Genomic DNA, 22,596 nt, shown 5'->3' on the forward strand with positions numbered 1-22,596 from the left:
TGTACCTCTGTGTTATGGCTACATTGCTTCTGATAAAACAATGCATTCGCTTTTTTTCTCCGCCTCATTGTAGTGAAAAATATGAAAATATCACATTGTTTCTTTCCACCAAGCAGTGGTGGCTTTAGACTTTTTCGTTGTCAGTCATTTTGACGGACAGGATCGTAACATTTCTGTCATAATCCATTATTATCCGTCGAGTGCACAATTTATCAATCACTCGCACTGACGGGGGGGTATTCGGTTAACGCGAGTGCGACCACTGCTCTTAAGCCCTGTTGTTGCCATTTTATTTTCTGTTACATAAGGTTAGTTAGACCATGAGTTAGACCCGAGTCTTCCTGACGGTTCATATTTTGCCGCTGCCCGGTGTAATTCAAATCTACCGCCGCGTGCAGCACGGACACACAGCTGCTGCCCTGCCGCAGCACCGGAAATGGAACTGCTGGGAGAAAAACTGACTATCAGAGATGTAACGTTATCTTTGATATATATCTCCTCATTTTTCGTCAACGAAAGTAAAGAGAGATTTTGGCATAGTTTTTATTTAGTAAACTACATTTTCGTCTTGTCACTTTTCGTCAACGATATTGCATGATGATTTCGTTACAGTTATTGTTTACTGCCGTCTCGTCATCGTCTCGTTTTCGTCATGGAATAAAAGGTCGTCGACGAACATATTTCGTCATAGTTTTAGTCAACGAAATTAACACTACAGGGGACAATCATTTCAGAGGAGCGTACCTATATTAATATGTGCGTTACAGTCGCCATCCTGTGGTGTTCAGAGGATGAAGCTCTCACGGCATTTCGTGTTATAGTCACGAAATATAATCTATTGATTCGACACAGAGTGATTTTGAAAGCAATGTATTTCTACTGGTAGTATGTTTCGTGCCTAAACCAAATGTGACTTGATCTATCGAAATCATATTGACCCGAAGACACATTTCTTTACATTTATACAAGTAAAACTACATTTTGCTTTAATCCCATGTAATTGTAGAATGAACACAGTCTTCCTTTGAAGATGTATAAGTCAGGTGTCTTGAGTAGTCAAAACTACCTACAAATCATTGTACACATTTGTAAATATTATTTTCCACTTGTTACCATTGTGAGTCTATTTTTATGCAGCTCTGCGTGATTTTGTGGCTACAATTCAGACTAATACGCTACCATAGGTGGAATAAGTACTCAGATCTGGTACTTGAGTAAAAGTACAAGTACTCAGATCTTGTAGTGAAATTATAAGTACTCAGATGTTGTACTTAGTAAAAGTAGAAGTACCAGAGTGTAGGAATACTCTGTCACAGTAAAAGTCCTGCATTCAAAATGTTCTTTAAGTGAAAGGAGAAAAGTATTCTCATCAAAATATAGTGAAAGTAGCGACAGTAAAAGTAGTCGTTGTGCAGATTGGTTTATTTCAGAATAATATATATGATATGTTTTATAATGATTGATCATGAAAGTGTTCTCAAAGCTGGTAAAGGTGCAGATAGTTTGAATGACTTTGTAGACTGCAGGGTAGCTTGTGGATTTACTCCAGGTGGAACTAAAGTCTGAATTAACACTTGAATAGATTTCACATCATTCATCCACATCTGTGAAGTAACTAAAGGGATTAAATACATGTAGGGGAGGAACAGTACACCATTTACCTCTGACTTATGTTTTCTGCCAACCTAAAAGTACCTCAAAAATAGTAATCAATAATGTATTGAAAAGTTATTTGGCTGATTGTTTTATATTGGCTCAGCCAGGTTACAGTATATGGGAGGCCCAGTCTACGTACAGATCATTCATTTTGAAATATTAAACTTAGTTTTCTTTTCTTTAATTGTTCATCCTCGTGTAGAATCCTATCACAAAACACACATTTGGTTGTTTATAGCATAAAGACCATCTGATTTAATGTGAGGTAGGGAAATAATCATTTGAGTATAAGTATGTGTATATAAATATGTAATTTACAACAGCTGTAAGATGCTTGAAAAGCTGGAAAATGCACCTTGAAAATGCTTGAAAAGTGCTTGAATTTGACTTTGGAAAAGGTCTAAGAACCCTGAAAAGTCCTCGGGCCCTTCTCATGCCATACAGAGAAAGTGGGGTCAGATAAGGCAGGTCGGAATAAATGGTTTCCCAATAAAGGAGCTAAAGTAGATGCAGAAGTAAACTTAAAATGCCTCCTAAATTGGTACCAGATTTTAAGAGTAGAACTCACAACAGGATTATTTGTATGTCCAGAGAGGTTGGTGGGAATGGAAGAGGTAAGTAGTGCCATAGCGGAGGATGAGCCACAAGACTGTGCCTCAAATCTAGACCATGGAGGATGCACTGATTTTGACCAAAATGAAATCTTGTGTATCTGAAGCCCAATAATATAATTGGAAGTTCGGGAGAGACAGTCCAGCGTTAAGTCTACATCTTTGAAGAATAGATTGACTTGGGTGCCTTTCCATTCCATAAAAAGCCAGAAATAACCTGATCAATAGTCTTAAAAAATTGTTTAGGTAGAAATAGAGGGAGACATTGGAAAAGAAATAGGTACTTAGGAAGAATGTTCATTTTAACCGTGTTAATTTTACCTATAAGTGACAGAGGTAAACTCTTCCATCTTTGAAGGCCTGACTTGATTTTAGACATTAAAGGGGAGATATTGGCAGCGAAAAGGGAACTTAGTGTTCTTGTTACATTGATTCCTAGATACTTAAAGCCAGAGGGGCTCAATCTGAAAGGGACATCGGACAGGTTCAATTGTGATGCCAGAGCGTTAACAGGATAACATTCGCTTTTGGAAATATTTACTTTGTAACCTGAGAATGAACCAAATTTCGTAAGAAAAGGTAAAATTGCTGGTATAGAGTTACTGGGGCTTGAGACATACAACAATAAATCATCCGCGTACAGGGACAATTTAAATTCCTTCCCCAGCCGAGATATCCCAGTGAAAGTGGTTGAGGTCCTCAGATATATTGACAAAGGCTCTATGGCTAACGCAAAAAGGAAAGGAGATAGTGGACATCCCCGACGGGTTCCTCTGGATAAAGTAATATAAGGAGATTGAACGCCATTAGTGGAAATACTAGCTTGTGGGGATGTATAGAGAAGGCGTATCCATGAAATAAATATATCACCTAGCCCAAATGTACTCAGTACAGTAAGTAAATAGTCCCACTCAACCCTATCGAATGTTTTTTCTGCATCAAGTGAGATCACTACTTCAGGGGTCGTAGCGGTGTTTTTGGAGTAGATAATATTTAAAAGGGTGCGGACATTGTAAAATATTTGACGCCCCTTTATAAATCCTGTTTGTTCTTCAGAAACTATGGTTGGAAGAATATTTTCTAATCGACGTGCCAACGCCATTGCAAGTATTTTCGCATCCATATTTATTAAGTAAAGTGGCCTATAAGAGCTGCAGAGATCCGGATCTTTGTCTTTTTTTAAAAGCAGACTTATGGAGGCTTGTCTCAAAGTGGGAGGAAGAGAACCATTCCACAGAGATTCCTTATACACCGTATTAATGGGGCCAATTTAGATTTAAATCTTTTAAAAAATTCTACTGGGAATCCATCAGGGCCAGGAGCTTTTTTATTTTGCATGTTATTTATAGCGAGGGAGATCTCATCTGAGGTTAATGGAGAATCAAGTTCTTTTGAAACACCTGGACCTATAGTAGGGAAATTGAGATTGTCAAAGAAAGCGTCCATCTCAGAAGTGTCGGATGGCGATTCAGACTTGTATAGAGAAGAATAGAATGAGCCAATGGTACTAGGATCGGTATGCACCGTGCCTGATGAATCTTTTATCTGGAGGATTATACGTGAGGCTGCCTGACGACGCAATTGGTGGGCCAAAAGGCGGCTCGCCTTATCACCATGCTCATAATACGTTGAACGTGAGCGTAAAAGAAGGCGCTCTGCATCAGTAGTTGTTATGAGATCAAATTCCGTCTGTAATTCAACTCGATCTTTGTGTACATTGGGAGAGAGACAAATGGCTAATTGCTGATCTATTTTTTTTTATCTTGCACAATATCTTTAATTTTGGCAGAACGAGTTTTATTTAACTGCGCAGAATAAGAGATGATTTGGCCCCGTAGGTAGGCTTTTAATGATTCCCACAACAGAGAACAAGAGATGGGTTCATTGTCGTTTTGATTGTTTGTAATAAAATCATCAATTGAAGTTGCAAGACATTTATTAAATTTGTCATCTGAGTATCATCAAAGTATTAAACCTCCACGGCGTTGAGTATCGTGGTTGCGGTGAAATCCAAATATCCAGAGAAAGAGGAGCGTGGTCGGAAATTACAATCGGGTGATATTTAACTGACGACACTTTGGTAATAAGTTTGGCATCGATGAAGAAATAATCAATTCGAGAAAAGGCTTTGTGCATATGAGAAAAGAAGGAATATTCCTTAATGCAGGGGTTATAGAATCTCCAGGGGTCAACCGGGGTCAACGCAGCCGTTCTTGGACATGAAGTCAGAAAGAGTTTTTGACATGAGTGATGCGGTCAGCGTTTTAGGAGAAGAACGATCTAGACTGGGATCTACAACGAGGTTCATATCCCCTCCAAATATAAGCAGGTTATTATGCAGTGACGGAAGACATTCAAAAAGCTTGTTCATGAAGTGTGGGTTATCAAAATTTGGGGCATAAATATTGACTAACAATACAGGAACATGAAGCGGCGTGCCTGAGATAATTAAATATCTGCCATTGTCATCCGCTATACACTTGGAAGATGTGAAATTAACAGACTTACCCATTAAAATGGCAACCCCTCTGGACTTAGAGTTGAAGTTTGAATGGAACACCTCAGAAACCCATGGACACTTAAGCCTGACCTGGTCTGTGGAGCGCATATGGGTTTCTTGTAGAAACATTAAGTCGTTTTAGATGAGCAAATACCCTGGATCTCTTCAAGGGGCTCCCCATACCTTTAATGTTCCAGCTTACAAACTTCACTGGTGAGCCAGGAGCCATTCCTAAATTGCTAGTATTGGTAGACATTTACTGAGGACTTTCTATAAAGAGAGAACTGACTATGAAGCACCACCCCGAAAGAGACATAGAGGGAAACAAAGCAATAGAAAAAATAAATAAAATGAAATAAAAAAACACACAGTAAACAATCCCAGCCCCTCCCACCCATCCCATAGCACTTACATCGACCCCATCCCCAAACGATGGAGAACCCAGTGCTAACTCCACAAGGAGTCAAATTCCTATGGCTAACAGCTTGTGACCTAATAGTGAAAGATAAACTTAGGTAAACTTAGGTTAAGCTCCTGCAAACTTGAGATTGATATAGAGCAAGGCACTTATAACCAGATCAACTTCCACATGCGCCGCCACTATAGGGGAAACACTGCTGTGTGCAAACTAGACAACTAATCAATCTCATTTTACATCCATCGTCCAAGGGTGGGCCCATAGTACCAGACCTGAAACAATCCCACTGACCCTTCTGGACACACCTGAAACCTGTGTTAGCTGCTTATTGGAAGTCTGACCAAACCATTAAAATATGACAGATTTTACGCTGTTGATGTGTTCAGTGCTGAAGTGGATAATGAAACCTCTCCGATGCTGCCGATCACCGCCACACCGAGGAGCTTGAAGAGAAAGTCGGCCCAGCTGGTGTCCTCTCGAATCAGAAAACAGCTGTGAGTGCAGAGAGCAAGTCATCCTTTTGCTTTTTTTATTGCCCTGATTAATCAATTAATGTATTATCCTGGAAGATTTATGAGTACTAAAGCTTCACTGCCTGTTCGATCAGGAATCTTCTGGACGACCAGCAGGACCTGAGCTCAGACGGAGAGGACGAGTTTGTTCCATCCAAAAGGGAACTCCAGAGCAGCAGTGAGGATGATGAGGATGATGATGGTGGGGAAAAGGAGGCAGCGCTGGATAGCGATGATGAGGTGTTGGTTAAAAAGGGCAGACATGCTGCGGCAGGTTGTCGTACTCCTCGCTCGAAGCAGAGAACTCGCACCTCCACCAGAACGCCGCGAAGAACTCCAAACAGGAAGGTACAAGTCCTGCAAACATCTCCAACAGACAGAATGTTTTCACCGTGTTCTTTTATTTTCTCACCTTGTTTCTTTTAACTTCCTTAGCAGATAACACCCGGCACACCACGGACTCCTCACCACGCCACTCCCAGCATCCCCTGCAGGTTGAGACCAGCCCAACAGCCTGCTAATGTTCTGGAGGAGGCTAGACTGAGGTGTGATGCAACGTCATTTGACATGGCCAATGTTTGAATTTATTTTATTCGTCGATTTAATATATTATTACTTGGTTAGTTTAATGTTTGTAAATTATTATTATTATAAATTGCAAATTCCCAAAATTGCCTAAGTTTATGTCTTCCATTTCTTTGTTTTCGCCAAAGCAAAAAGTATTTTCCATGAAACAGAACTGCATACTCAGTAAGTCCATATGCCATTAATTAACCTTTATAAAGTTTCTGAGAAAATGGTAAAACAAACAAATTACCAATTATTTTTCCACTTAATCCACTTAGTAAATTCTCAAGTTTTCTTTTGATTAAATGTTAATCATCAGGCAGATGATCTGCAGAGTTAACTGAACATGAATAACTTGTATTTTATTGTTAATGTTATTTTATTATTTTATGTTTAATGTGAATCAATCTGTCTCTTCAGGCTGCATGTGTCCTCAGTGCCAGAGTCTCTTCCCTGCAGAGAGCAAGAGTTTCAGGACATCTACAGCTTTGTGGAGAGCAAAATTGTTGACGGCACAGGAGGGTAAGATCAAGATCCGAATCCTGACTTTGGTCCCACTGTTGACAAGTCCCCAGATCTGTTACTTATATAGAAAAATAGGGGCTCTGCTTCAAATGGCGGCTTTCTATAAGATCCATTCCCCACACTAAGGTATATTTTTTGTTGTTGTTGCAAGTATTGTTTCGGTTCGGTTTTCGTACCGCAACAGTTGTTTGGGCACAGTCTTAGGCCCCGTCCACACGGACACGAAACGGGTTGTATCTGCTACAGTTCTCTATCGTATAGACCAGTGGTTCTCAACCTTTTTACACCAAGTACCACCTGAGAAAATAGGTGTCTCTCCAAGTACCACCATATGACCAATGTTAAAATACAGTCTATGCACAGTTCATGCAGGACTCGGAGGCACATGTATTCATAATAACATTATTTATTGTCAGCCACAGCTACATGTACAAAGGTCTCTCTCACACACACACACACACACACACACTAGGGATGGGAACGATTAATCGAATATTCGAATATTCGAAATTATTCAGGTATTCGAATATTATTCATGTATTTGAATATGAGTTATGAATATTTTTTGAAATATTTTTTTATTTTAGAAAAAAATTATTTTTTTATAAGTTGATTACATATTATCAAATTGAATAATTCAATGTATACGACAGTCCCATAGCTAATCTAAAGGTGTGTTTTTTCTCCGCATATGTGGCGCTGGTTCTAGCTAATGATATGGTTGCTGCCCCTCCCTACACGCAGATCACACAGACTCAAACCTCATAGTATGCTTATAACAGTTCATGAGCATGCGCCCCCGCCCCGTCAATACTCACGACACATGAGTGGCCAGTTTAAACAACAATAAGCGGCCAGTTTAAACAACAATAAGCGCTGCTTGGCAGCCGTGTGTGGCGGCAAAGTTCAAAAACATTTTGACAGGAGAGATTTAGTTTTGCCGGTATTCAACAACGGAGACAACAGACATGGCGTCAAAAAGAAGTAATGTGTGGAAACATTTCGTCCAGGTTAGTGAGTGCGGTGTGGAGTGCAAACTATGCAAAGTTAAACTTGTGTATCATAAGTCAACTAGCTCAATGCTCAACCACTTAAAATTAAAACATAAAACAGTGAGTTTGGAGCCCGAGAGTGAAAGACAGGAGCAGCCACTCATCACCTCCTTCACCAGCGCAAGACGGCACTGTGACCCCGCAAGAAGAGAGAGAATTACAGCCCTCATTACCCGAATGATAACCAAGGACATGCTACCACTGAGCTTCGTTGAGGGAGAGGGGTTCCGAGAACTCATGAACTTTGTTGAACCGGAGTATAGGGTGCCCACCCGTAAGACTATCGTTTCCAGGGTTGAACTAAAATACGAAGAGGGTGTGAAAAAGCTGAAAATGGACATTAGTCAATCAGAAAAAGTAGCCATCACCACCGATTCATGGACCGCTCTCACAACAGAATCATACACGACCATCACCTGCCACTACATCACTGATGACTGGGAGATGAAAAGTGCTGTGTTACAGACACGCAGTTCAGACGAACGACACACAGCACAGAACATGGCAGCTCAGCTACAAGCTGCTGCTGAAGAGTGGGGTTTAACGGATAAAATCACCGCATGTGTCCATGATAATGCCAGTAACATGGTGCTTGCTAATCGCACAATTGCGGACTGGGAGTCTGTACCCTGCTACACTCATACGCTTCAGCTAGCCATCAACAATGGATTTAAAGTGGGCAGTGTGCATCGGGTTGTGGCAGCTTGTGGGAGACTGGTATCACATTTTCATCACAGCACTGTAGCCACCGCTGGCCTGAAGAAAAAACAAGACGCGCAAAATCTCCCCAAACATAAACTCATTCAGTACTCTCGTACGAGATGGAACTCGATTTGTGATATGTTTGAAAGGCTACACGAGCAGAGATGGGCAGTGTCTGCCACCCTTTCAGACAGGACCATTACAAAACTGAACGACGCAAGGACCCTGGAACTCACAGATCAGAACTGGCAGGTTATCGAAGACATTCTGCCCGCACTCCAGTCTCTCAAGTGCGCAACCACAGCACTTTGCAGCGAGACCCATGTATGCATCAGCTTGGAACAGCCTGTAACAAACAGCCTGTTGACAAGGCACCTAATGTCCATCTCTGGAGAGTCGCGAATGGTTGGCGAGTTCAAGGAGGCTGTTGCAACCTCACTGAGAAAGCGCATAATCCCAGAATCAGACGACACATCAGCAGGTAATTATTGTAATAATTAGTAAGAAAGAATATTTAATTGAATCGACAATATTAGGCATAAATAATAAATATTCCTAAATATTTGCTATTTCTATTTCCCTGATAGGCAAGAAGCCCGTGTATATAGCAAGTGCGCTGGATCCCCGACACAAACACCTGCGTTTTGTAGCGCAGACTCTCCGCTCGGAGATCGTGAAAAACCTGTCTGAAATGTATAGGCGAGTGCCCGACAGGAGGACCAGTGCTACCACCAATGATAAACAGCCTGTTTGGTTAGGACTACTTCACTCAATACCCACCCCAATGAAGTGGAACTCTATTTCAATGAGCCGGGCATCCCACCACAGGAAAACCCACTACAGTGGTGGAGGAAAAATGAAGGACGGTACAGAAAACTCAGTGTCCTGGCGAAGGAATACCTTGCTATACCCGCAACCTCCGTTCCAGCTGAGAGGGTCTTCTCTACAGCTGGTCTGATTGTGAATCGCCTCCGCACCCGCCTCTCCCCTGAGCATGTAGACATGCTCATATTCTTAAACAAGAATGAGTAGCCTATTGAATAGCTGCATTGTGCATACTAGGCCCTGTTGTAGGTTTTTAATGCTTTAATGTTGTAAGCATGAAAGCTAGGCCTATATCACCAGTTCAATAAATGTGACAAATTCGACTTGGTTTCTATACTTATTTCAACATGTATTTATTTATTTCTAAAACATTTTTTTTTTTAAATTGAAAAAAAGCATTGCATTTTTTTTTTTTTATATAGGATATATACATTTCGGTTAACCGGTTAACCGTTTTTTTGGGGGTCGAATATTCGAATATACATTTGCTTTCAAATTCCCATCCCTAACACACACACACACACACACACACACACACACACACACACACACACACACACACACACACACACACACACACACACACACACACACACACACACACACACCAAGTGAGAATATAAAGAACAAAATAATAACTTATTCTCACACAACAAATGACAACTGTACACACATGTACCAAATACCAAAGTGTGAATGTCCTATTGGGAATTCAGTTCCACAATAATAATGAAAGCCTCCAGGAGCAGATGAGCATATACTAAGGGCTAATAGCTAATCTTCAGTCTGCTGATGTTTGCTATTGCCATTTCTGTGGTGGCAAAGTAAAAAAGAAAAGAAAAAAGATAACAATTAAGGACAAGTGTGTGCTTTCTAAGCTTTTGACTTCGGTCACAGCCTTCTCTCCATTCTTTGCGCAAATGCCTTCTTCCTGAGTCACCTCTTCGTTGATGACTGTCCTCCTCATTCACTTGTTCACTTTCGCTGGTAATATGCTCCTCTGTACCTCTCTCACAACATCATTCAGCTTTCTTCTTTCTTTAGCTTGCTTGCAACGTTCGCTAATCGTTCGCGGGTAGTACTGTCGTCATTAGCAACGCCAGAAAAAGAATGTTCGTTTCTAAATCTAAAAACAACAATAGCCTATATGAATTTATTCAAACCACAGTTTCAATGATCTCAAGATTATTTTCATTCGTTGTAGATTTATTTTTTAATTAATGTTATTCATTCAAGCCTCAAACTGATGGCACTTGTCCATATAGCCTGTTTTTAAATTGAAGTTGTCTGAGGTCCTTACCACCAGCTGCTCTTGCAGTAATAAGTAGTGTATCTTTCTTACCGTCCCAAATGTGCACAATGTAGCGACTGCTTTTCGTCTTTTTGTTTACTTAGTTGTGTTCTCTGTATTTTATATGTCTGTGTTATGTGCAAGAACGTGTAACGTTGCTGCCTTATTGGCCAAGTCAACATTGTAAATGAGATTTTGTCTCAAAGTTTTTATCTGGTTAGGGTAAATAAAGGTTAAATAAAATGTAAAAAAAAAAGATACCTACGCTTACCACTCGCGGGAGCTGGCGTAACACAGGTTGAGAACCACTGAACGCATGCCAAAGTAGGTTGAGTTGATTGCGTGTGGACGGAAGACTTTTTTGATGTCGAATTCGGTTCGTTTTCGTCTCCGTGTAGATGCAGCCTTATCCTGTGAGACAGTTTGCATGTGAACTGATAAGCTGTTTCTGAAGTCCTGAAGAAGTGAAACTACCAAAATGAAATAAGAAAACAAGATGGAGTAACCCAAACATTTGAATGTATGTCCATTCCTTCAGTTTAAATCAGTCAATAATTATTTTAATTGTAAATCAGTGTCACTTTAATTTGAAAAAAATATTTTCGTGTATCCCTCATAAACAGTGCCAGTTCTTTAGTAGAATGTTAAAATGTGCCGTTACTGTTGGCATTAATAAGATTGTAAACTGTTTGCTGGTTATTTCACATTTATTTTTTTAAATGATCATATTAACACATCTATACACTTTAGATATTGTTGTTTTATATTGTACAATTCGAACATTTGTGCTTACTTATGTTAATATTTTATCTTTTATTGCACATTTTAAGGATTTCTTGTGCTGATTGTTGTTCTTTGTGTCTCAGGTGTATGTACATCTCAGGTGTGCCAGGCACAGGTAAGACGGCCACCGTTCACGAGGTGATGCGCTGTCTGCAGCACGCCACCGACATGGACGAGATCTCTCCCTTCCACTTCATCGAGATCAACGGGATGAAGATGACTGATCCTCATCAGGCCTATGTCCAGATCCTGCAGGTGACAGCCGTGAACACCACACCAAAAACAAAGGGGCATGCACAAATGATTTGATGTTGTACATTTTCTAAAGGTCAATCTGACACTGCTGTTGAAATAATATAACAATATAATAAACAATAAAAATGTTGGGATGGAATTTTAAACCTGCCAAAAGGTTGGGGGTCTTTTACTTTGGCGGTTTTTACTTTACTACTACAAAGTCCACAAAAAATAAACATTTTATTTTTCTGAGATAATTTTAGAAGGGAGCGCTGCAGCCCAGTTATATGAAACTTACATTTAGGAAGTGAGAAATAAAACATTTGTTTTCTTTACAGGGCAAACACTCTGTAGATAGACACTGTAGATATGTTTTGCCTTTTCCCACATCATTTTCTTTATTCCCTGAGCCCATCAAGCAGACATTAAAGGTGACCTATCATGCTATATTTGAGCAATATATTGTAGGGCCATACCTATATAAAGTATATAAATATAGTTTTTTTTTTCAAAATACCAACACTATCCTGCATTTTAGCCATGCCTCATTTCGCTCTATTTGCTCTTTCCAGCCCTGTTTTTGCAGGGGGCTGATTCTGTGAGCTGCAGCTGACCACGCCCCCCTGCAGGAGAAGGGAGCGTGCTTTGAGATCAGCTGCTAGGCTGCAGTGGGAACAAGAGGGGGACAAAAAGAGATCTGTGTTTTATTCTGATGATTATATAGTCATAATTCATTTGTTTTAAATCTCAATAAATAACAAAGAAGACCTTTGACCGGCACTTTTCTGATTTTGTCCGGAAGATTTAAACTTTAACGGACATGTTGTTAAAAAAATGTAGTTAAAAAAATCTAACTGAAACTCTGCCGCACGGTCCCCTCGTTCCTTGGAAGAGGCGGAGAGGTGGGTGTTTGTCATCTGCTGGTGGACTACCGGAGAGAATTACAGCGAGGGGGGGATTTCAATGAATAACAGCAGCAGGAGCAAACGCTTGCTGGGAGGGAGAAAGAGAGCCACAGCGGAGATTAAACAGAAGGTCAACCATGCGCGGGAAGTCTTCTTTGCTGCTTTTGTGGCAGACTACAGCGCCACTTACAGGCCTGGCATATGTACTACAGCGTCTCCAGCGCTTTCGAGCGGCAATGGCCGGCGGTGGCCCAACCCCACATTCCCCTGATAGGTGGAGAGTTGCCCATATAGGCAGAGCTCCTCGTTCCTGACGTCAGATAACTTTCAAATCTGTATCGGTCTGTATCAGATCCGTTGCAGCCCCGTTTTTAGAGATTTGGGTATGGAGGAAAAGAGAGAGGGTTGTGTTTTCTGACACTTGGTGAGTTCCCTGGAACACCAGGGGCACATATTCATGTATAAAAGACATACAAAAGTGCATTTTGCATGATAGGTGACCTTTAACTCAATGTAAATATCTGTTTTTAATTTAATTTTTTAGCTTTACAAAAGTTCTTTCATTTTGTGACATTTAAGGGATTAGAATGTGAAGGAAGATGTTTTTACTGTGTATTGAAATGGCCACTTCATACATTTTACACATGAAGTAAGAGGCAGTTGTACACACCCTAAAAAGCCAGATGCATCATGGGAAATGTACCCAGGGTTTTGGTGGGTTCTGGTGGGTCCACTGACTGAGTTGTCTGGTCCTGCAGAAACTCACAGGTCAGAAGGCCACTGCCGACCATGCAGCAGCTCTGCTGGAGAAAAGATTCAGCAACCCTGCACCCAGGAAGGAGAGCACCGTGCTGCTGGTGGACGAAGTAAGTTCATATTAATGAGCTTTTATTTAGTTGCAATTGCCCCAAACCGTATAAATAACTATTTTTCAAGTATAAAATTAAATCAGCTGGCATTTAATGTCTCAAATTGAAACAAACAATGAATGCATCTCCTAAAAAAACATTTATCAAAGCCTGATATATCTACTTCCTCTGTGCCATTGAGCGCCATTGTTGTAAAAAAACAATGAACCATTAATGGTCCCTGAGTGACATGTTCCTTAATTACCAAGACTGACAGGACTTAAAGTCATACACTGTATGACTCACTTAATGAAACTACAGTTAGCAGCTGTTTCTAGAGAAATCACTTCGGCATTTTAAACAACAATAAACTTCTTAGTTGTTGTAGGAGCCAAAATATCTTACTTTAAATGTGTAGTTTAAAACATTTGAATTGTATCGTTAAGCACCAATATATATAAATTAAATTGCCATTTGTGCTTTGGTGTAAGTTAATGCATTATTATTATATTTCTTGTGAGAAGCCAACATTGATCCTGGAGTCAGGTGAGCTCAAAGTCGAGCCGTTTTTCTTTTTTCTTGCATTTTTGATATAAATAAGCCTTCTTTATTCACTATTTTTTGTTTTTCCTATGGTAGCTGTTGTCAACTACCTGGGGTGGTTATACATGAACATTTTGCTTAAAATGTAACATTTATTTTTCAAACATATCGGATCCTCTCCTTTTTTTATTACTGCCATCAAAGGCGTGTCAACTGCTAACTGCATATGTTCTCCTGAAGACTCAGTTTTTGTGCTTTTAGAACCAGAAGAAACTTTTAAAAATAGATATATAGGGAATATTTGCAGCTATGAAACAAAATCCTCAGACAGCTGTGTGCCAACTGTGAAGCTGGGACCAAAATATATGCTTTAAAAACATTTCCCTCAGAGGCTGATAATGATATTTGGACATTTGAAAAATAGTAATTGATTTTAATATAGACCTGTACATAACCTATTTTTACAAGAACATTTTATATATTTTGGAACTTAAAAAGAAAGTCTTTGATTACCTACACATTCATCGTATCCTTTTTGCCCACCATAGTATACATTTGAATTTGTTTTACTATAATATGAATACAAAAGGCCTAGTTGTTTGGCTCTAATGTTGGTACCAGAAGATGGATGTGATCACGTGACGGCTTGTTAACCATCTTTAACCCCTTGTGTGGTACAGTTGGACCTGTTATGGACCAGGAAGCAGAACGTCATGTACAATCTGTTTGACTGGCCGACACGGCGACACGCCCACCTTGTGGTACTGACCATCGCCAACACCATGGACCTGCCGGAGAGGATCATGATCAACAGAGTGGCCAGCAGACTGGTGAGAGAGCCTGTCCTGTGGAGCACTTTAATCAGCTCTGGCATCAGTTTACACTTTCACTGCTGTTTTGTTTTCTTGTCTAGAGGATGTAATTCTAGTTATGTCAAAAGTGAACATGGCAGTGTGAGAAAAAGTTTTTAGAGAGTACTTGTCCATGGACAAGTGAGTTTGGCAATTTACTTGTCCGAATACATTTTTCACTCGTCCAGAATGGACAAAAATTGGGGCCACTGGAATCTTCTTCTTCGTCATCGTATTTTACGGTTTTTACAACACCGCTAACGTAAGTGAGCGGTAAGATTTTACTGCATCACACATAGGGTTGGGTATCGTTTGGATTTTAACGATTCCGGTTCTGCTTTTCGATTCCGGTTTTTTTCGGTTCTCGATTCCGGTTCTTTTGAGAGGGTAAAAATAAGTCCCATGACAAACTGGGAGAAAAATATATTTATGAAAACATTAAGTCAAATCTGTATTCCTATTTACAAATCACTTCATACTGTTTAATTTCTTACGGTTATTGAATACAATTATATAAGAATAATCTCTGCATTGTTTAGTTAGTTCTAAGTGGTGCAGTTTGAGAATGTACAATTGGCCCAGTCTCCTCTGATGCTACACTGCAGCCTGCCTGTGAGACACAGTCCAACTACACATGTCCAACACATAGGCCTAAAAATAATAATAATAATAATAATAATACATTATTATTATCTCAAAAAGAGAGATGCTAACAAATAATCTAGGAAGTTTAACCACTTGGATTAAACCGGAGGTGACAAGTCTCGGTGTCATCCTGGACTCAGATTTGAACTTCAACGCCCATTTAAACAAAATAGCTTTCTTTCATCTCAGAAACATAGCGAAGTTAAGACCATTCATAAATCAAAATGATGCAGAGAAGCTAATTCATGCTTTTATATCTAGCCGACGAGACTACTGCAATGCACTATTCACTGGTCTCCCCAAGAAAGCTATTGGAAGACTCCAGCTCATTCAAAACTCTGCAGCTAGACTACTAACAAATACCAAAAGGAAGGAGGGCTACTCTACACTGGCTTCCTGTAACTTTTAGAATTGATTTGAAGGTGCTTCTCCTCACATACAAAGCTCTAAATGGACAAGGACCCAGCTACATTGCTGACTCTCTAATGAACTACACACCTATCTATTAGAGGTCACCAGCTTAAATCTCTTTACCAAAGCATTATTACTGATTTTACACTATTATACTGCACTATTTCTCTATGTTTTATTCCCCATGTTTTTATTTTCAATTATTTTATCCCACTTTATGCTTTGCTCTTGCTGCTTGTTTTACACTGATTTTATGTCTTATTTTTTACTGATGTAAAGCACTTTGAACTGCAATCCCCTGTATGAAAGGTGCTATACAAATAAAGTTATTATTATTATTAGGGCCCGAGCACGATGTGCTAGGACCCAACGGCGTCCTAGCACGAAGTGCAAGGATACCTATTGTTATTCGTGGTATTATTATTAGGGCCCGAGCACGAGAGTGCTAGGACCCAACGGCGTCCTAGCACGAAGTGCAAGGATACCTATTGTTATTCGTGGTATTATTAGGGCCCGAGCACGAGAGTGCTAGGACCCAACGGCGTCCGAGCACGAAGTGCAAGGATACCTATTGTTATTCGTGGTATTATTAGGGCCCGAGCACGATGTGCTAGGACCCAACGGCGTCCTAGCACGAAGTGCAAGGATACCTATTGTTATTCGTGGTATTATTATTATTATTATTATATATTTCCGGAATCCTTGTTTTCAGGCCTTTTAGGATGCTGAAAAAGTTGTATAATTTTGCACGGACGCCAGGACCGGTGAAAAATTTGATATTCTGGAGTCAATGGGTTAAATATTCCAACCTGCTCACTAGCGCCACCTATCAAAAAAAAAATTTGCAAAAAATTCCCAAAGTCGCACCGTAACTCCGAATGACCTGATATTTTGCGAACATATCCGGGTGGACCTGCTCTTGATATAATCACATTAGAACCCTAAGCTCCGCCTACTTTTTTTAATTAGCATAATTTTAAAAACAGTTAAATATTCAATTAAATTTCAAATGTTGGTTTTTCAACACCAAACTCAGTATACAGTATCACCGGAGGGTCAGACACATTACCCTAGGAGATGAGCATGTTCAAACGATAAATATTTCCGCCATGAATTAAAACGTACTCGCAAAAAAGGAGGGGCTTAGAAAGAAATGATCATAATTCATCAACAATGTATCCAAACATCACAGATTTTGGTGGAAACGTTGAGTCTGTATTGGGGAATAGGCACACCAAAGTATTTTCATTTTGGACTATAGGGGGCGCCAAAAACACCACCAATTTATAACTCAAGTTTATAAATTGGTGGTGTTTTTTGTTTACACATACTCTCGGGGAGACTACGAACTTAGATTCAAAGTGTCGCAACAAATTCAGAATGTGGGCGTGGCCTATACATTATTTTTAAATTGCGATAGCATAAAATGAGCTTCGGACGCAAAACTTGGGACACGCGTCACAGCCCGCGCGACCTTTTGAAGAATGTAAAAAAAAAACGTACATTTTCAAAAAAACTGCTACCTAGCGCCCCCTATTGTGTGGTAGTCACATATAGTTTCTCAAAACTTCACGAATTTTGGCACAGACATTTCTCATGGAATTGCGGATATATTTGTAAATACATTCCATTAGCCCCGCCCCACAAAAAGTCGGCCATTTTGAAATATGTGCGTTTTTCAGCCATTTTACGCACGTTCTTGCGAACTCCTCCTAGGGGAATGATCGGAAAAATTCCAATGCAGGACAGGTTTAGCCCCTATCCCATACGATACTTAATTGAGGAGCACATTTTTGAAAAACTACTCGTGGAGGTCGTAAGCTAACAGCGAATACACCATTTTTGACGATTTACATGTCGCAAATTACTCTAAACTACTCGGATATAGTTATTCCGATATTCACGAAACGCTGTATACATATTGCTATTATGATTGCACACATATTTCAGATTGCCTTCCATTAGCTCCGCCCCCCAGAAAGTCGGCTATTTTTAAAAATGTGCGTTTTTCAGCCATTTTACGCACGTTCTTGCGAACTTCTCCTAGGGGAATGATCGGAAAAATTCCAATGCAGGACAGGTTCAGCCCCTATCCAATATAATACTTAATTGAGGAGCACATTTTTCAAATATTACTCGTGGAGGTCGTAAGCTAACAGCGAATACACCATTTTTGACGATTTACATGTCACAAATTCATCCAAACTACTACATTTCCATTTTTGGAAACCTTTACAAAGTGGCACCGTAACTCCGAATGACCTGAAATTGTGCCCACTTATTCGGGTGGATCTACTCTACATATTATGTCCCGGAACCCCAAAGCCCCAACTTCTTGATTTTTTTTAAATTACCATAATGTTAAAAACAGTGAAATATTACCTTAAATTTCCATGTTTTCTTTTTCAACGCCAAACTTAGTATCCAGCAGCAGTGGAGGGTCAGACACATTACTGTAGAAAATGAGCATGTTCAGTCGATAAATATGCCGTCATTAATCTAAATGCTCATCACTGCTGTCACTTCAGCCTTACATACTTTTACTTATAATTAAAAAATTACATCTGTGTGCCATGTAGTACTTGTCATTTTGCATAATACTGTATATACTTATTACATTGCTGTTAACATTGTCTTTTTTTAAATACTGTCTACACTTAATCTACAACTTCTCTCATATCATTGCATCTACATTATGGTTGTTTATATTTATCTGTTATCTTGGACTTCTTTGCGTCTTAGGTTTACATTTAAATGTTTGCTGTGACGGACTGCGGAGCTGAGCAAAACACACACTAACGGTTAGACCAAACACACTTAGCTATTCCATCTACCTCTGGAGCTAGCTAAACTAGTTATAAATATGTTTATTCTTCACTGTCGGCATATACGGTTAGGGTTAGGGTTAACCCTAACCCTAACCCTAACACAGTTGGCGCACATGTCTAAGATTTCCTGGTCAGAAACAAAGGAACGCAAAGTCAGGTAAACAATTTAGAGACATGACAAACGGCTCATCTCGGAGGACTGAGGGGGGGGACCAGCAACCCTCCCCGACAGGCGCACGGACGCGAGGGCCCGCTCATCACTGCGCGCACAAGTGCGACCGCAGTTTTAATTATTATTATACTGCTACGGAATCCTTGTTTTCAGGCCTTTAGGATGCTGAAAAAGTTGTATAATTTTGCACGGACGCCAGGACCGGTATTCTGGAGTCAATGAGTTCAAATTGTCCAACCTGCTCGCTAGCGCCACCTATTTCAATTCCATTTCGGAAAAATTCACAAAGTCGCACCGTAACTCCGAATGACCTGAAATTTTGCAAACATATCCGGGTGGACCTGCTCTACAAATAATTCAATTGGAACCCTTAGCCCCGCCCCACAAAAAGTCGGCCATTTTGAAATATGTGCGTTTTTCAGCCATTTTACGCACGTTCTTGCCAACTCCTCCTATGGGAATGATCGGAACAATTCCAATGCAGGACAGGTTTAGCCCCTATCCCATATGATACTTAATTGAGGAGCACATTTTTGAAAAATTACTCGTGGAGGTCGTAAGCTAACAGCGATTACACCATTTTTGACGATTTACATGTCACAAATTCATCCAAACTACTACATTTCCATTTTTGGAAACCTTTACAAAGTGGCACCGTAACTCCGAATGACCTGAAATTTGGCCCACTTATTCGGGTGGACCTACTCTACATATTATGTCATGGAACCCCAAAGCTCCAACTTCTTCATTTTTCTTTAATTACCATAATGTTAAAAACAGTGAAATATTACCTTAAATTTCCATGTTTTCTTTTTCAACGCCAAACTTAGTATACAGCATCAGTGGAGGGTCAGACACATTACTGTAGAAAATGAGCATGTTCAGTCGATAAATATGCCCGTCATTAATCTAAATGCTCATCACTGCTGTCACTTCAGCCTTACATACTTTTACTTATAATTAAAAAAATTACATCTGTGTGCCATGTAGTACTTGTCATTTTGCATAATACTGTATATACTTATTACCAGAGTTGGGTGTAACGCGTTACTTTGTAACGCGTTACTGTAATAATATTACTTTGTCGGTAACGGAGTAGTGTAACGCGCTACTTTTATAATCCAGTAATCACACTACAGTTACTAACATTGCCCCGACACGCGTTACTTCGTTACTTTCTAAAATCAGTCATAATCAAACCTCAACAAACACCTGCAAAGAACACATGCTAGGTGAAGCTAACGCACATAGCTGTTGTTTATTTATATCACACACACGTAGTTCTTCTTCTCTGTTTTCCAGTTGTTGCTTGTTTTGAATGACGAATACACACTACCGCTGCCTGCTGGTAAGGAGAGTTATTGCCACTCACGCATGCGCAGTTCGTACGTGCTCGGCTGAAGTCTGGCTCCAGTGCAACACATGGCCAACACGCAGGAGAACACGCTGACGCAACAGCGTGAGCAGAGATAGACTGCGCAAAATATACAGATAGCAGGAGACAGAGGACAGCCATGGTCAGATAGGAAAACATTCAGGAGCTATCTGGATCAGTCTTATGCGACAATGGAAACTGAACTAAAGAGAACATTTGAAACTTTAGCAGTCTGCGTGATCTGCCTGTAGGGAGGGGCGGGCCGGCCCTGCGAGTAAAGTAACGAGTAAAGTAACGAATTACTTTATGTAGATAGTAACGAAGTAGTGTAATATATTACTTTTTTTTAAAGTAATATGTAATATGTAATATATTACTGTTTTTTAGTAACGACCCCATCTCTGCTTATTACATTGCTGTTAACATTGTCTTTTTTTAAATACTGTCTACACTTAATCTACAACTTCTCTCATATCATTGAATCTACATTATGGTTGTTTATATTTATCTGTTATCTTGGACTTCTTTGCGTCTTAGGTTTACATTTAAATGTTTGCTGTGACGGACTGCGGAGCTGAGCAAGAGTGCTAGGACCCAACGGCGTCCTAGCACGAAGTGCAAGGATACCTATTGTTATTCGTGGTATTATTATTTTTTTTCTGCTGGCGTTTCCTGTTTTTGAGGCCTTTAGGACGCTGAAAAAGTTGTATAATTTTGCACGGACTCCATAACTGGTGAAAACTACCTTATTCTGGTGTCAATTGTACAACTTGCTCGCTAGCGCCACCTATACAAATCCCAATTCAGAATACATTTACAAAGTCGCACCGTAACTCCAAATGACCTGAAATTTTGCACACATATCCGGGTGGACCTGCTCTACAAATAATTTCCTTGAACTCCTAAGCTCCGCCTACTTTATTTTTTTTAAATTAGCATAATTTACAAAACAGTTAAATATTCACTTAAATTTCAAATGTTGGTTTTTCAACACCAAACTCAGTATACAGTATCACCGGAGGGTCAGACACATTACCCTAGGAGATGAGCATGTTCAAACGATAAATATTTCCAACATGAATTAAAACGTACTCGCTAAAAGGCGGGGCTTAGAAAGAAATGCTCATAATTCATCAACAATGTACCAAAAAAACACACATTTTGTTGGTAAGGTTCAGTCTGTATTGGGGAATAGGCACCAAAAGTGATTTCCATTTTGGACTATAGGGGGCGCCAAAAACATGACAAATGTATAACTCATGAACCGATGGACGAAATCTTATTTTTTTATTTTAGACATACTCTAGGGATGAGTATGAACTTATATTTAAAGTCTCACAACGAATGACAATTGTGGGCGTGGCCTGTACTTTTTTTTTTATGACGATGTGCTAAAATGTGTTTCGGTACGCAAAAGTTGGGACACGCATCACAGCCCGCGACCTTTTGAAGAATGTAAAAAAAAAAACGTAATTTTTCAAAAAAGCTGCTCACTAGCGCCCCCTATTGTGTGGTAGTCACATAGTTTCTCAGAACTTCACGAATTTTGGCACAGACATTTCTCATGGAATTGTGGACATATTTCTACATACATTCCATTAGCCCCGCCCCCCAAAAAGTCGGCCATTTTGAAATATGTGCGTTTTTCAGCCATTTTACGCACGTTCTTGCGAACTCCTCCTAGGGGAATGATCGGAAAAATTCCAATGCAGGACAGGTTCAGCCCCTATCCCATATGATACTTAATTGAGGAGCACATTTTTGAAAAAGTACTCGTGGAGGTCGTAAGCTAACAGCGAATACACCATTGTTGACGATTTACATGTCGCAAATTCATGTTCATTTGGGTGGACCTACTCTACATATTATGTCTTAAAAACAGTGAAATATTACCTTAAATTTCCATGTTTTCTTTTTCAACGCCAAACTTAGTATACAGCATCAGTGGAGGGTCAGACACATTACTGTAGAAAATGAGCATGTTCAGTCGATAAATATGCCCGTTATTAATCTAAATGCTCATCACTGCTGTCACTTCAGCCTTACATACTTTTACTTATAATTAAAAAATTACATCTGTGTGCCATGTAGTACTTGTCATTTTGCATAATACTGTATATACTTATTACATTGCTGTTAACATTGTCTTTTTTTAAATACTGTCTACACTTAATCTACAACTTCTCTCATATCATTGAATCTACATTATGGTTGTTTATATTTATCTGTTATCTTGGACTTCTTTGCGTCTTAGATTTACATTTAAATGTTTGCTGTGACGGACTGCGGAGCTGAGCAAAACACACACTAACAGTAACATTGCTGTTAACATTGTCTTT

The 22,596-nt window shown here is 39.7% G+C and overlaps 1 protein-coding gene across 3 annotated transcripts in view; it reads left to right on the plus strand.

Moving 5' to 3' along the window:
- orc1 (origin recognition complex, subunit 1) overlaps positions 1 to 22,596 on the plus strand; it is an 85,110-nt gene that overhangs the window by 25,061 nt on the left and 37,453 nt on the right. For 2 of the 3 annotated variants that reach the window (XM_034082025.2, XM_034082027.1), the window contains 7 exons: positions 5,572 to 5,679; positions 5,793 to 6,045; positions 6,133 to 6,242; positions 6,685 to 6,786; positions 11,526 to 11,697; positions 13,343 to 13,450; positions 14,656 to 14,805. In XM_034082025.2, coding sequence (XP_033937916.1) covers positions 5,572 to 5,679; positions 5,793 to 6,045; positions 6,133 to 6,242; positions 6,685 to 6,786; positions 11,526 to 11,697; positions 13,343 to 13,450; positions 14,656 to 14,805 — 1,003 coding nt within the window. The remainder of the gene's footprint in view (positions 1 to 5,571; positions 5,680 to 5,792; positions 6,046 to 6,132; positions 6,243 to 6,684; positions 6,787 to 11,525; positions 11,698 to 13,342; positions 13,451 to 14,655; positions 14,806 to 22,596) is intronic. The other variant, XM_034082026.2, reaches the window with a different exon arrangement.

This window comes from Pseudochaenichthys georgianus, chromosome 4, assembly GCF_902827115.2.
Source record: "Pseudochaenichthys georgianus chromosome 4, fPseGeo1.2, whole genome shotgun sequence".
In the NCBI taxonomy this organism is placed as follows: Eukaryota; Metazoa; Chordata; class Actinopteri; order Perciformes; family Channichthyidae; genus Pseudochaenichthys; species Pseudochaenichthys georgianus.